Genomic DNA, 13,876 nt, shown 5'->3' with positions numbered 1-13,876 from the left:
ACACTTCAAATACAACATGGTGATAGTCCATGTGTCGTTACAGGTTGTGTGGAGGAAAAGGCTGCAACGGTACCCATACCTCATGGTACAATATGGATTGCGGCTTACGATACAATACATATCACAATACAAATATCTGCTTAAAAGGTCAACTTCATGATGATTGACTGCAGGATTTTATCAAGTTTTTTCATAGACTTCAATATTTAATACTATTTGAATGTTAATTTTTGTACGAGTTTTAGTGATTTTGGGTATGACTGCACAGTGGACCACTCTTTACTGAAGGATTCCCAAAAAAATATGTACACCTTTTTTTTAGAGTTTGATAATAATTGATTGATAATTTCAGTACTGTTAGTGTATCATAATACAGGCAAACAAATCAATTTCACGAGGTAGTATCATGATACATTACCATAGGAAATATCGTTGCAGGCCTTGTGAAGGGTTAGATTGGTTTGTGTGACGTTACAGGGTGTGTTTTGTGAAGAGTAAGACTGGTTTGTGTGACATTACAGGGTGTGTTTTGTGAAGGGTTAGATTGGTTTGTGTGACACTACAGGATGTGTTTTGGGAAGGGTAAGATTGGTGTTTTTGACATTACAGGATGTGTTTTATGAAGGGTTAGATTGGTTTGTGTGACATTACAGGATGTGTTTTGGGAAGGGTAAGATTGGTTTGTGTGACATTACAGAGTGTGTTTTGTGAAGGGTTAGATTGGTTTGTGTGACATTACAGGGTGTGTTTTGTGAAGGGTTAGATTGGTTTGTGTGACATTACAGGGTGTGTTTTGTGAAGGGTTAGATTGGTTTGTGTGACATTACAGGATGTGTTTTCTGAAGGGTTAGATTGGTTTTCGTGACATTACAGGGTGTGTTTTGTGAAGGGTTAGATTGGTTTGTGTGACGTTACAGGATGTGTTTTGTGAAGGGTTAGATTGGTTTGTGTGACACTACAGGGTGTGTTTTGAGAAGGGTAAGATTGGTGTATTTGACATTACAGGGTGAGTTTTGTGAAGGGTAAGATTGGTTTGTGTGACATTACAGGATGTGTTTTGGGAAGGGTAAAATTGGTGTATTTGACATTACAGGGTGCGTTTTGTGAAGGGTTAGATTGGTTTGTGTGACATTCCAGGGGGTGTTTTGTGAAGGGTTAGATTGGTTTGTGTGAAGTTACAGGATGTGTTTTGGGAAGGGTAAGATTGGCGTATTTGACATTACAGGGTGTGTTTTGTGAAGGGATAGATTGGTGTATTTGACATTACAGGGTGTGTTTTATGGAGGGTTAGATTGGTTTGTGTGACGTTACAGGATGTGTTTTGTGAAGGGGAAGATTGGTGTATTTGACATTACAGGGTGAGTTTTGTGAAGGGTTAGATTGGTTTGTGTGACATTCCAGGGGGTGTTTTGTGAAGGGTTAGATTGGTTTGGGTGACATTACAGGATGTGTTTTGTGAAGGGTTGTATTGGTTTGTGTGATGTTACAGGATGTGTTTTGTGAAGTTAGATTGGTTTGTGTGACATTACAGGGTGTGTTTTGGGAAGGGTTAGATTGGTTTGTGTGACACTACAGGGGGTGTTTTGAGGAGGGTAAGCTTGGTGTATTTGACATTACAGGGTGAGTTTTGTGAAGGGTAAGTTTGGTTTGTGTGACATTACAGGATGTGTTTTGTGAAGGGTAAGATTGGTGTATGTGACATTACAGGGTGTGTTTTGTGAAGGGCTAGATTGGTTTGTGTGACATTACAGGATGTGTTTTGTGAAGGGTAAGATTGGTTCGTGTGACATTACAGGGTGTGTTTTGTGAAGGGCTAGATTGGTTTGTGTGACACTACAGGGTGTGTTTTGGGAAGGGTAAGGTTGGTGTATTTGACATTACAGGGTGTGTTTTATGAAGGGTAAGATTCGTGTATTTGACATTACAGGGTGAGTTTTGTGAAGGGTTAGATTGGTTTGTGTGACACTACAGGGTGTGTTTTGGGAAGGGTAAGATTGGTGTATGACATTACAGGGTGAGTTTTGTGAAGGGTAAGTTTGGTTTGTGTGACATTACAGGATGTGTTTTGGGAAGGGTAAAATTGGTGTATTTGACATTACAGGGTGCGTTTTGTGAAGGGTTAGATTGGTTTGTGTGACACTACAGGGTGTGTTTTGGGAAGGGTAAGGTTGGTGTATTTGACATTACAGGGTGTGTTTTATGAAGGGTTAGATTGGTTTGTGTGACGTTACAGGATGTGTTTTGTGAAGGGCTAGATTGGTTTGTGTGACACTACAGGGTGTGTTTTTAGAAGGGTAAGATTGGTGTATTTGACATTACATGGTGTGTTTTGGGAAGGGTTAGATTGGTTTGTGTGACACTACAGGGTGTGTTTTGGGAAGGGTAAGGTTGGTGTATTTGACATTACAGGGTGTGTTTTGGGAAGGGTTAGATTGGTTTGTGTGACACTACAGGGTGTGTTTTGTGAAGGGGTAGATTGGTTTGTGTGACATTACAGGGTGTGTTTCGTGAAGGGTTAGATTGGTGTATTTGACATTACAGGGTGTGTTTTATGAAGGGTTAGATTGGTTTGTGTGACGTTACAGGATGTGTTTTGTGAAGGGCTAGATTGGTTTGTGTGACACTACAGGGTGTGTTTTGGGAAGGGTTAGATTGGTTTGTGTGACACTACAGGATGTGTTTTGTGAAGGGTTAGATTGGTTTGTGCGACGTTACAGGGTGTGTTTTGTGAAGGGTTAGATTGGGTTGTGTGACATTACAGGGTGTGTTTTGGGAAGGGTAAGACTGGTTTATATGACATTACATTACAGGATGTGTTTTGGGAAGGGTAAAATTGGTGTATTTGACATTACAGGGTGTGTTTTATGAAGGGTAAGATTCGTGTATTTGACATTACAGGGTGAGTTTTGTGAAGGGTCAGATTGGTTTGTGTGACATTACAGGGTGTGTTTTGTAGGGTGTGTTTTGTGAAGGGTTAGATTGGTTTTTGTGACATTACAGGGTGTGTTTTGTGAAGGGCTAGATTGGTTTGTGTGACACTACAGGGTGTGTTTTGGGAAGGGTAAGATTGGTGTATGACATTACAGGGTGAGTTTTGTGAAGGGTAAGTTTGGTTTGTGTGACATTACAGGATGTGTTTTGTGAAGGGTTGGGTTGGTTTGTGTGATGTTACAGGATGTGTTTTGTGACGGGTTAGATTGGTTTGTGTGACACTACAGGGTGTGTTTTGGGAAGGGTAAGGTTGGTGTATTTGACATTACAGGGTGTGTTTTATGAAGGGTTAGATTGGTTTGTGTGACGTTACAGGATGTGTTTTGTGAAGGGCTAGATTGGTTTGTGTGACACTACAGGGTGTGTTTTGGGAAGGGTAAGGTTGGTGTATTTGACATTACAGGGTGTGTTTTATGAAGGGTTAGATTGGTTTGTGTGACATTACAGGGAGTGTTTTGTGAAGGGTTAGATTGGTTTGTGTGACACTACAGGGTGTGTTTTGGGAAGGGTAAGGTTGGTGTATTTGACATTACAGGGTGTGTTTTGGGAAGGGTAAGATTGGTGTATGACATTACAGGGTGAGTTTTGTGAAGGGTAAGTTTGGTTTGTGTGACATTACAGGATGTGTTTTGGGAAGGGTAAAATTGGTGTATTTGACATTACAGGGTGCGTTTTGTGAAGGGTTAGATTGGTTTGTGTGACACTACAGGATGTGTTTTGGGAAGGGTAAGATTGGTGTATTTGACATCACAGGGTGTGTTTTGGGAAGTGTAAGACTGGTTTATATGACATTACAGGGTGTGTTTTGGGAAGGGTAAGACTGGTTTATATGACATTACATTACAGGATGTGTTTTGGGAAGGGTAAAATTGGTGTATTTGACATTACAGGGTGTGTTTTATGAAGGGTAAGATTTGACATTACATGGTGTGTTTTGTGAAGGGTTAGATTGGTTTGTATGACGTTACAGGATGTGTTTTGGGAAGGGTAAGATTGGGGTATTTGACATTACAGGGTGTGTTTTGTGAAGGGATAGATTGGTGTATTTGACATTACAGGGTGTGTTTTATGAAGGGTTAGATTGGTTTGTGTGACGTTACAGGATGTGTTTTGTGAAGGGCTAGATTGGTTTGTGTGACACTACAGGGTGTGTTTTGGGAAGGGTAAGATTGGTGTATGACATTACAGGGTGAGTTTTGTGAAGGGTAAGTTTGGTTTGTGTGACATTACAGGATGTGTTTTGTGAAGGGTTGGATTGGTTTGTGTGATGTTACAGGATGTGTTTTGTGAAGGGTTAGATTGGTTTGTGTGACATTACAGGGTGTGTTTTGTGAAGGGTTAGATTGGTTTGTGTGACATTACAGGATGTGTTTTGTGAAGGGTTGGGTTGGTTTGTGTGATGTTACAGGATGTGTTTTGGGAAGGGTTAGATTGGTGTATTTGACATTACAGGGTGTGTTTTGTGAAGGGTTAGATTGGTTTTTGTGACATTACAGGGTGTGTTTTGTGAAGGGGTAGATTGGTTTGTGTGACACTACAGGGTGTGTTTTGTGAAGGGATCGATTGGTTTGTGTGACATTACAGGGTGTGTTTTGTGAAAGGTTAGATTGGTTTGTGTGACACTACAGGGTGTGTTTTGTGAAGGGATCGATTGGTTTGTGTGACATTACAGGGTGTGTTTTGTGAAAGGTTAGATTGGTTTGTGTGACATTACAGGGTGTGTTTTGTGAAGGGTTATATTGGTTTGTGTGACACTACAGGGTGTGTTTTGTGAAGGGTTAGATTGGTGTATTTGACATTACAGGGAGTGTTTTGTGAAGGGTTAGATTGGTTTGTGTGACGTTACAGGATGTGTTTTGGGAAGGGGAAGATTGGTTTATTTGACATTACAGGGTGTGTTTTAGGTGTATTTGACATTACAGGGTGTGTTTTATGAAGGGTAAGATTCGTTTATTTGACATTACAGGGTGTGTTTTGTGAAGGGTTATATTGGTTTGTGTGACACTACAGGGTGTGTTTTGTGAAGGGTTAGATTGGTTTTTGTGACATTACAGGGTGTGTTTTGTGAAGGGTTATATTGGTTTGTGTGACACTACAGGGTGTGTTTTGTGAAGGGATCGATTGGTTTGTGTGACATTACAGGGTGTGTTTTGTGAAGGGTTAGATTGGTGTATTTGACATTACATGGTGTGTTTTGTGAAGGGTTAGATTGGTGTATTTGACATTACATGGTGTGTTTTGTGAAGGGTTAGATTGGTTTGTTTGACACTACAGGGTGTGTTTTGGGAAGGGTTAGATTGGTTTGTGTGACGTTACAGGGTGTGTTTTGGGAAGGGTAAGACTGGTTTATATGACATTACAGGGTGTGTTTTGGGAAGGGGAAGATTGGTGTATTTGACATTACAGGGTGTGTTTTATGAAGGGTAAGATTCGTTTATTTGACATTACAGGGTGTGTTTTGTGAAGGGGTAGATTGGTTTGTGTGACACTACAGGGTGTGTTTTGTGAAGGGTTAGATTGGTTTTTGTGACATTACAGGGTGTGTTTTGTGAAGGGGTAGGTTGGTTTGTGTGACACTACAGGATGTGTTTTGTGAAGGGTTAGATTTGTTTGTGTGACACTACAGAGTGTGTTTTATGTAGGGTAAGGTTGGTGTATTTGACATTACAGGGTGTGTTTTGGGAAGGGTAAGACTTGTTTATATGACATTACAGGGTGTGTTTTATGAAGAGTAAGGTTGGTTTATTTGACATTACAGGGTGTGTTTTATGAAGTGTAAGATTGGTGTATTCGACATTACAGGGTGTGTTTTATGAAGGGTAAGGTTGGTTGACACTACAGAGTGTGTTTTATGTAGGGTAAGGTTGGTGTATTTGACATTACAGGCTGTGTTTTGGGAAGGGTAAGACTGGTTTATATGACATTACAGGGTTTGTTTTGGGAAGGGTAAGATTGGTGGATTTGACATCACAGGGTGTGTTTTGGGAAGGGTAAGACTGGTTTATATGACATTACAGGGTTTGTTTTGGGAAGGGTAAGATTGGTGTATTTGACATCACAGGGTGTGTTTTGGGAAGTGTAAGACTGGTTTATATGACATTACAGGGTGTGTTTTGGGAAGGGTAAGATTGGTGTATTTGACATTACAGGGTGTGTTTTGGGAAGGGTAAGATTGGTTTATATGACATTACAGGGTGCGTTTTGGGAAGGGTAAGATTGGTGTATTTGACATTACAGGGTGTTTTTTATGAAGGGTAAGGTTGAGTGATTGGAAATTACAAGGGTGTGTTTTGGGAAGGGTAAGACTGGTTTATTTGACATTTCAGGGTGTGTTTTGGGAAGGGTAAGACTGGTTTATATGACATTACAGGGTGTGTTTTGTGAAGGGGTAGATTGGTTTGTGTGTCACTACAGAGTGTGTTTTATGAAGGGTAAGGTTGGTTTATTTGACATTACAGGGTGTGTTTTATGAAGGGTGAGATTGGTGTATTTGACATTACAGGGTGTTTTTTATGAAGGGTAAGGTTGAGTTATTGGAAATTACAAGGGTGTGTTTTGGGAAGGGTGTGAAGGGTTAGATTGGTTTGTGTGACATTACAGGGTGTGGTTTGTGAAGGGTTAGATTGGTTTGTGTGACGTTACACGATGTGTTTTGTGAAGGGTTAGGTTGGTTTGTGTGACATTACAGGGGGTGTTTTGTGAAGGGGTAGATTGGTTTGTGTGTCACTACAGAGTGTGTTTTATGAAGGGTAAGGTTGGTTTATTTAACATTACAGGGTGTGTTTTATGAAGGGTTAGATTGGTTTGTGTGAAATTAAAGGGTGTGTTTTGTGAAGGGTTAGATTGGTTTGTGTGTCACTACAGAGTGTGTTTTATGAAGGGTAAGGTTGGTTTATTTGACATTACAGGGTGTGTTTTATGAAGGGTGAGATTGGTGTATTTGACATTACAGGGTGTGTTTTGGGAAGGGTAAGACTGGTTTATATGACATTACAGGGTGTGTTTTATGAAGGGTAAGGTTGGTTTATTTGTCATTACAGGGTGTGTTTTATGAAGGGTAAGTTGGTTTATTTGACATTACAGGGTGTGTTTTATGAAGTGTAAGATTGGTGTATTTGACATTACAGGGTGTGTTTTGGGAAGGGTAAGACTGGTTTATATGACATTACAGGGTGTGTTTTATGAAGGGTAAGATTGGTGTATTTGACATTACAGTGTGTGTTTTATGAAGGGTAAGGTTGGTGTATTTGACATTACAGGGTGTGTTTTGGGAAGGGTAAGTTGGTTTATTTGACATTACAGGGTGTGTTTTATGAAGGGTAAGATTGGTGTATTTGACATTACAGGGTGTGTTTTGGGAAGGGTAAGACTGGTTTATATGACATTACAGGGTGTGTTTTGGGAAGGGTAAGATTGGTGTATTTGTCATTACAGGGTGTGTTTTGGGAAGGGTAAGACTGGTTTATATTACATTACAGGGTGTGTTTTGGGAAGGGTAAGATTGGTGTATTTGACATTACAGGGTGTGTTTTATGAAGGGTAAGGTTGAGTGATTGGAAATTACAAGGGTGTTTTGGGAAGGGTAAGACTGGTTTATTTGACATTACAGGGTGTGTTTTGGGAAGGGTAAGACTGGTTTATATGACATTACAGGGTGTGTTTTGGGAAGGGTAAGATTGGTGTATTTGACATTACAGGGTGTGTTTTATGAAGGGTTGTTTGATTGGAAATTACAGGGTGTGTTTTGGGAAGGGTAAGACTGGTTTATTTGACATTTCAGGGTGTGTTTTGGGAAGGGTAAGACTGGTTTATTTGACATTACAGGGTGTGTTTGGGAAGGGTAAGATTTGTGTATTTGACATTACAGGGTGTGTTTTGTGAAGGGTAAGGGTGGTTTATTTGACATTTCAGGGTGTGTTTTGTGAAGGGTAAGGTTGATTTATTTGACATTACAGGGTGTGTTTTATAAAGGGTAAAGTTGGTTTCTTTGACATTACACTGGATGTGTTTTATAAAGGGTAAGGTTGGTTTATTTGACATTACAGGGTGTGTTTTGGAAGAGAGGAAGATGAGATGTTATTGATAGTCCAGAGCGACTGTGGAGATCAAAATGCCAGTCTCGTGGCCTGTGCCAGGTACTGTATTCAGGATGAACTACAGCAGCTGGGTTATCAGATCAAGGCGAACATACATGCCATCTTTATTATACAGTTGCCAAGGATAGCAGGGGGCTGTTTTAGTGGATTTCAGGTAAAATTCCATAATATTGATACATATTTTTTTCCTTGGGCCATTCTCAACAGGTTCAGTAATACAAGTACCTAAGAAATTGTTTTGCTTTTGCTGCATTAGTGAAATTTAGTTTCCTTTGATGTTTACATATTTTTGTTCAGGATCTGAAATGATAGGAAAAAGACAAGTAATCACATGCAAAAAATATGAAAAAAATGCACACTAATGAGAAGCCTTTGATTTTAATTTTTCCCAGGTAACATTATTTCTTCTTTTTCGCCCTGAAAAGAGAATTGAGAAACCTTAACTCGTTGTTTTGTTTTTTCGCCCTGAAAGGATGGTCATTGAGATACCTAAATTCTTTTTCTTTTGTCCTTTAGCCATTTTCCACTTTTACCCTCTGTTGTACATAGATGCCCAAAAGTTTAGACCCAATCACCTTACAGTAGTTTATAATACACAATGTACAAAATACATTTTTTGACAGATTTTGTTTCAAAATATTTCTAATTTGCATGATAATAGGGGCATTCATGTCTCTCAGCTATTTTCTGTTAATATATTTAATTGTAATAGAGAAGAAGTTTATATTTATAAAATAACATTGAATTGAATTTCTTTATAAATGATATCAGTGTGGGCATTGGCATTCCCTCCACATTGATGACATTCGACCCGAGGGTGATACGTTGAGGATGTCAGAAATGCAAGGAAAGTCTCTGGGAATGTTGGTACATCATGCTGTCGGGAAGGAAACTGGGCAATCTACTGAAATTTCCATGGAAACAGATACCCCAGTAGAGCAAGATGGCCGACAAACAGATATGGATGTGGATGAAGAAGACATCCGCCTGGACTTCAACAATATGAGTGGATTCCCATCTAACCCAGCTCACTCTCATAAACTTCCTGTAGAAAACCTGGTACTGAGCTGTATCCAGGCTGCCTTAGCAATGGTCAAGGACACAAAGATGGACACAGCGAGGTCAACAGAAAGGGTCAGACAGCTTCTGGATCTACTACACTATGGCCAAACTAATCTGGGTAAAAATTCTGTTATTAACTCTCTGATACTTCTGAACGAATCAGGTACAAGTGTAACTAGATAATTGGATTTTATTGGTTTCAGAAAAGTAATTTGACAGAAAGATTGAGCAGAATAAAAATAATAACGTTATTTTTTTTATATATTTTTCATAATCAGTTTTATCCCCCCGGGGTATCAGCTATTGAAAACGTGAACAATAACTTTATAAACCTACAGTGTCCAACAACCTTGTGAAGGGCATATGCAAACATCTGGCTGTCTTACTGACTGAGAAAGAGAAAGCTCTTGTCAACCCTGGGAACTGGATAGCAACAGAGGCAGCCAAAGCTGAGGTCATCAACACAGCAGGAACATTCAGGTAAACCACTCATAGATAAGTAGTAATCATTCTGTCTGTCCGTCCACAAATTTTGTTCCTGGCTGATAACTTATTGACCGATTTACATAAAACCTTGGTAAAGATGTTCAGTTTACAAAAATACACACTGAGGGAAAAAGTCAAGGTCAAAGGTCAAGGTTATCAGGTTCAAAGGTCCAGGTCAAATTTTGTATCTTTTCACTGATGAACATTTTGTTATGACATGATAAAGCAAAGATGATCAGAATTTAACAAGGAGTCAACTACCCAAAGGTCAAGGTCATCGGGTCAGGGGTCAAGGTCAAAGGTCAAGGTCAAATTTTGTAGCTTTTCGGCAATGAGCATTTTATGACATTATGAAGCAAAGTTGAAGGTATAGAACCTTAATATTTGGCTTGTTATTTCCTGGGAAAGAGCCAAAAAATGTGAATTTGAGCTAAAATTTACTGTTAATTGGACTTTGTTAATGAATTGGGGCAAAATTTTAAGTTTTCTGTTTAGGTTGGGGGTCGAGGTTAATTTCTCAAAGTATATGTGCTGTCATAACCAAACCTAAATTATACTTTTATCTTTGCATGGGCATCCCTACACACATTCAGATTTTGAATTTCACCTACAGTTTACCGTTAATTGGACTTTGTTAATTAATTGGGGTCATGTTAAGTTTTCCGTTTAACTGGGGGTTGAGCTTAATTTCTCACAAAGTACATGTGCTGTCATAACCAAACCTGGATTATACTTATATCTTTGCATTTTGTTATTAATTACTTATACAATGTGTATTTTGTCACCGTGAACTCAGCTGCAACATTCGTTTTCTTATTTGAAAAAATGGCCACCTTATAAGGGCAATTCATTGGTCAAAATTCAGTTATTGTTCGATTACAATCAAATTAATACATGTATTTTGGCACTGCAAACTCATTCACAACATCCGTTTTCTGATTTGACAAAAAATGGCTGCTAAAAATTAGTATGTAAGTGTATTTTAGCATTGCAAACTCAACTGCGGCGTCCAGTTTGTGATTTGACAATATGGTTGCCGTATATTGGCTTCTGATTGGTCGAAATTCAGATATTGTTCGATTTCGCTCAAATTTTGTATGTAGGTGTATTTTGTCACTACAAACTCAGCCACATTATCCATTTTCTGATTTGACATAATAGTCACCTATACTGGCTTCTGATTGGTCGAAATGCAGTTATTGTTCGAATTCAATCAATTTGGTATGTATCTCAATATTTGTACAACGATTTGATTATTTCGATTCGATACACCTTTATTAGTCCAAAGGACCAAGGTGAGCTTATGCCATACCGTGGCATTCGTCGTCCGTCCGTCTGTCCGTCTGTCCGTCAATATATTCTTTAAACAACTTCTTCTTCTTAACCACTGATTGGAATTTAACTAAATTTGACTGGAAGCATCCCTAGGTGGTGGGGATTCAAAATTGTACAAATGGTGGGGCTGACCCCCCAGGGGGCTGAATAGCGGGGCTAAAAGGGGGCAATTTGGCTTTATTGCTTTAAGCGACTTCTTCTCTGGAGCTAAGAGATGGATATGAACCATATTTTACTGGAAGCATCCCTAATTGGTGGGGATTAAAAATTGTACAAATGGTAGGGCTGACCCACGAGGGGGATAAGGGGTGGGGCTAAAAGGGGGGGGGGGAATTTGGCTTTATTGCTAAGAGATGGATATCAACCATATTTGACTGGAAGCATCCCTAAGTGGTGGGGATTCAATATTGTACAAATGGTGGAACTGACCCTCCAGGGGGATGAGGGGCAGGGCTAAAAGGGGTCAATTTTACTATATTGCTACAAACGACTTCTTCTGTAGAACTATGTACTGGACATCAATCTTATTTAATCAAAAGCAATCATGGAAGGCAGGGATTCAAAATTGGCCTTGGGGACTACCCCACCCTTGGATACTTAACCCCTGGGTCATAACTTCCAAAACTATATATACAGTTGTTGCATGGCATAAAGAGACGAATGCAGTCATGATATTAGAATTAACCCCAGGGTCTGCCCCACCCTTGCAGACTTAACCCCTGGGTCATAACTTTGAAAGAGTTGAAATCCCCACCCCAAAACTATTTATACAAATTATGGGCAAAAAGAGACAAATGCAGTCAATATATTAGAATTGATCCTGGGGTCTAGCCAAAACCCTAGGGACCTAGTTTCTGAGTCACAGCTTGGAAACAGTTGAGATCCCTACCCCAAAACCATACGTAAAAGTGCTGGGCATGAAAAATCTAATACAGATATGCTACAAGGATTGGTCTTGGGGTTTGGCATATTCCCCAGTTGGATGTCATTTGGAGAATATTTTGTTATGATTGCTTAGATATCCAGGTGAGCGATACAGGCCCTCTGTGCCTCTTGTTTAAAAATATAAACAAAATGAGATATATAAGCCGTTGATACATGTAAACCCGAAGTGTTTCCAAACTTTTGATTCGAAGCTTGCCAGAGCATCACAAATTTTCATTTCCTTACTGCCGTCCGCCATTTTGTTATGAATGCTTTGTGAAAATTGCATCCTCGCAGCCAATTGGCTGAGGGTTTTAGCGATCAGCCAATGAATTTGAACGTCTCGCAGGCATTTCGGCTGAAGCGGCATACACTAATATTCAGATCGTGACGTATCGAAAATCCGGAAAAATATATTGTGAATCAAATCAAGCATAAATAATCGCGGTACAAGTGCATCGCAGTGAATCATGACACCTCGAGTAAGTACATGTATTTTGGCACTATGAACTCAACCGCGGCATCTGTTTTCTGATCTGACAAGACAGTCTATGTATACTGGCTTCTGCATGATTGGTCGAAATCACATATATTTTGATTTTACTCAAATTCGGTATGTACATGGCTTTTGTTCACCTATTTACATTTGTTTTTCTGAATGCACGGTTAGTTTGGGGGACATCTGTAATGGCCAGCTCCCATTACAATAAGCACTTGTACCTTTTATACCTTCATGTTGATGTATTGCCAAACTTGTTTATAAAATATAAAATTCTGAACTTCTGCTCAAACCTACAATGCTTGATACATTGAATCTTATGCTCAAAGCGGGGACAGGTGTGACATATATGTAATTACAAAATGTTTACATTGGTGTTATGTATCTTTTTTTGGAAAAATTGGAATTAATTAGCCTGTGGCTAACACAGTTCTAGTTATATAATATTCAATGTACCCAGTATCATTATTCACCCTGACAAAACAAGGTCTCATTTGATTTGGTTATGATGTAGAGAGGAAATATGGTCTCAAGCCATTTTTCCCACAAAAAGTGAGTTAAAAGATAGAATTACCCAATTACTTGTATCATCACATATGTCATTTACTCTAAAGCAAGGGGGTACAGGGACATCGATCATCACACATCTCCTCTATTGTGTACAGGGACATAATCACACATCTCCTCTATGGTGTACAGGGATATACTCACACATCTCTTCTGTTGCATTAATGTACAGTGGCATAATCCTGTTTAAAAGCTCAATGAGCATTTGCATCTCCAACATACTTTTGCAGTTAAATGGATGTATGTATCTATCATGCCCATGCTTTGATATCCATCCAGTTGTTTAGCATCAATGATTAAAAAGGTTTTTTGGATACTATTCCACAGCATCACATCTGTGATTGTAAAATGTTTCTCTGAAGAATCGTCCACTGTGTATTTAAGTGATCTTTCCGATGATTTTGCCATTTTTAAGCTTTTTCTGATGAGTTTACCACTTTTCATCAACTCATGTAGCAGAATTTCGTTTTTACAGACGAGCATGGACCCAGTGTATGGAGACCAAGGTGACCCCAATACTGACAGGGATCATTGCCTTTATGGATACAAACAGGAACCTGGATAGTCTGTACCGGGCCACAGATGGGGACTGGGTCCAGCAACTGTGGCTGGGTGTTATCAATTGTACCAAGGCTACAGGCCTACAGTACTCCCAGCTGGTGTCACCTGGGCTTGCCCAGCAGGAACTTCCTGAGGTGGTGGTCCGACACACCGGGACAGATGGTCACCTGTTTACTGCCGAGATGCCTTTCTCTTGGCTCTACTTCAGGCTTATTGAGAACTTGTTGAACACTACAATGAATAATACACCTGAAGCAGGTATAATGATTCTGGAGGGTCGAACATAAACAAGTTGATAGAGAGCATAAAATGATCATTACATATATTTTGGGAAACTTTTCTCCACTTTTAACAA

General features: G+C 39.4%; 1 protein-coding gene across 1 annotated transcript in view; it reads left to right on the top strand.

The window, feature by feature from the left end:
• Positions 1-13,876, top strand: part of LOC110442666 (E3 ubiquitin-protein ligase rnf213-alpha-like) — a gene marked incomplete at its 5' end in the record, with an annotated part of 110,026 nt that overhangs the window by 33,245 nt on the left and 62,905 nt on the right. Inside the window, 4 exons of the mRNA XM_021486376.1 lie at positions 8,037-8,241; positions 8,859-9,267; positions 9,488-9,629; positions 13,436-13,779. Of these exons, the coding sequence (XP_021342051.1) occupies positions 8,037-8,241; positions 8,859-9,267; positions 9,488-9,629; positions 13,436-13,779 (1,100 nt within the window). The remainder of the gene's footprint in view (positions 1-8,036; positions 8,242-8,858; positions 9,268-9,487; positions 9,630-13,435; positions 13,780-13,876) is intronic.

This window comes from Mizuhopecten yessoensis, unplaced genomic scaffold, assembly GCF_002113885.1.
Source record: "Mizuhopecten yessoensis strain PY_sf001 unplaced genomic scaffold, ASM211388v2 scaffold1923, whole genome shotgun sequence".
NCBI lineage: Eukaryota > Metazoa > Mollusca > Bivalvia > Pectinida > Pectinidae > Mizuhopecten > Mizuhopecten yessoensis.
This window is presented reverse-complemented; position numbering and strand designations above follow the sequence as displayed.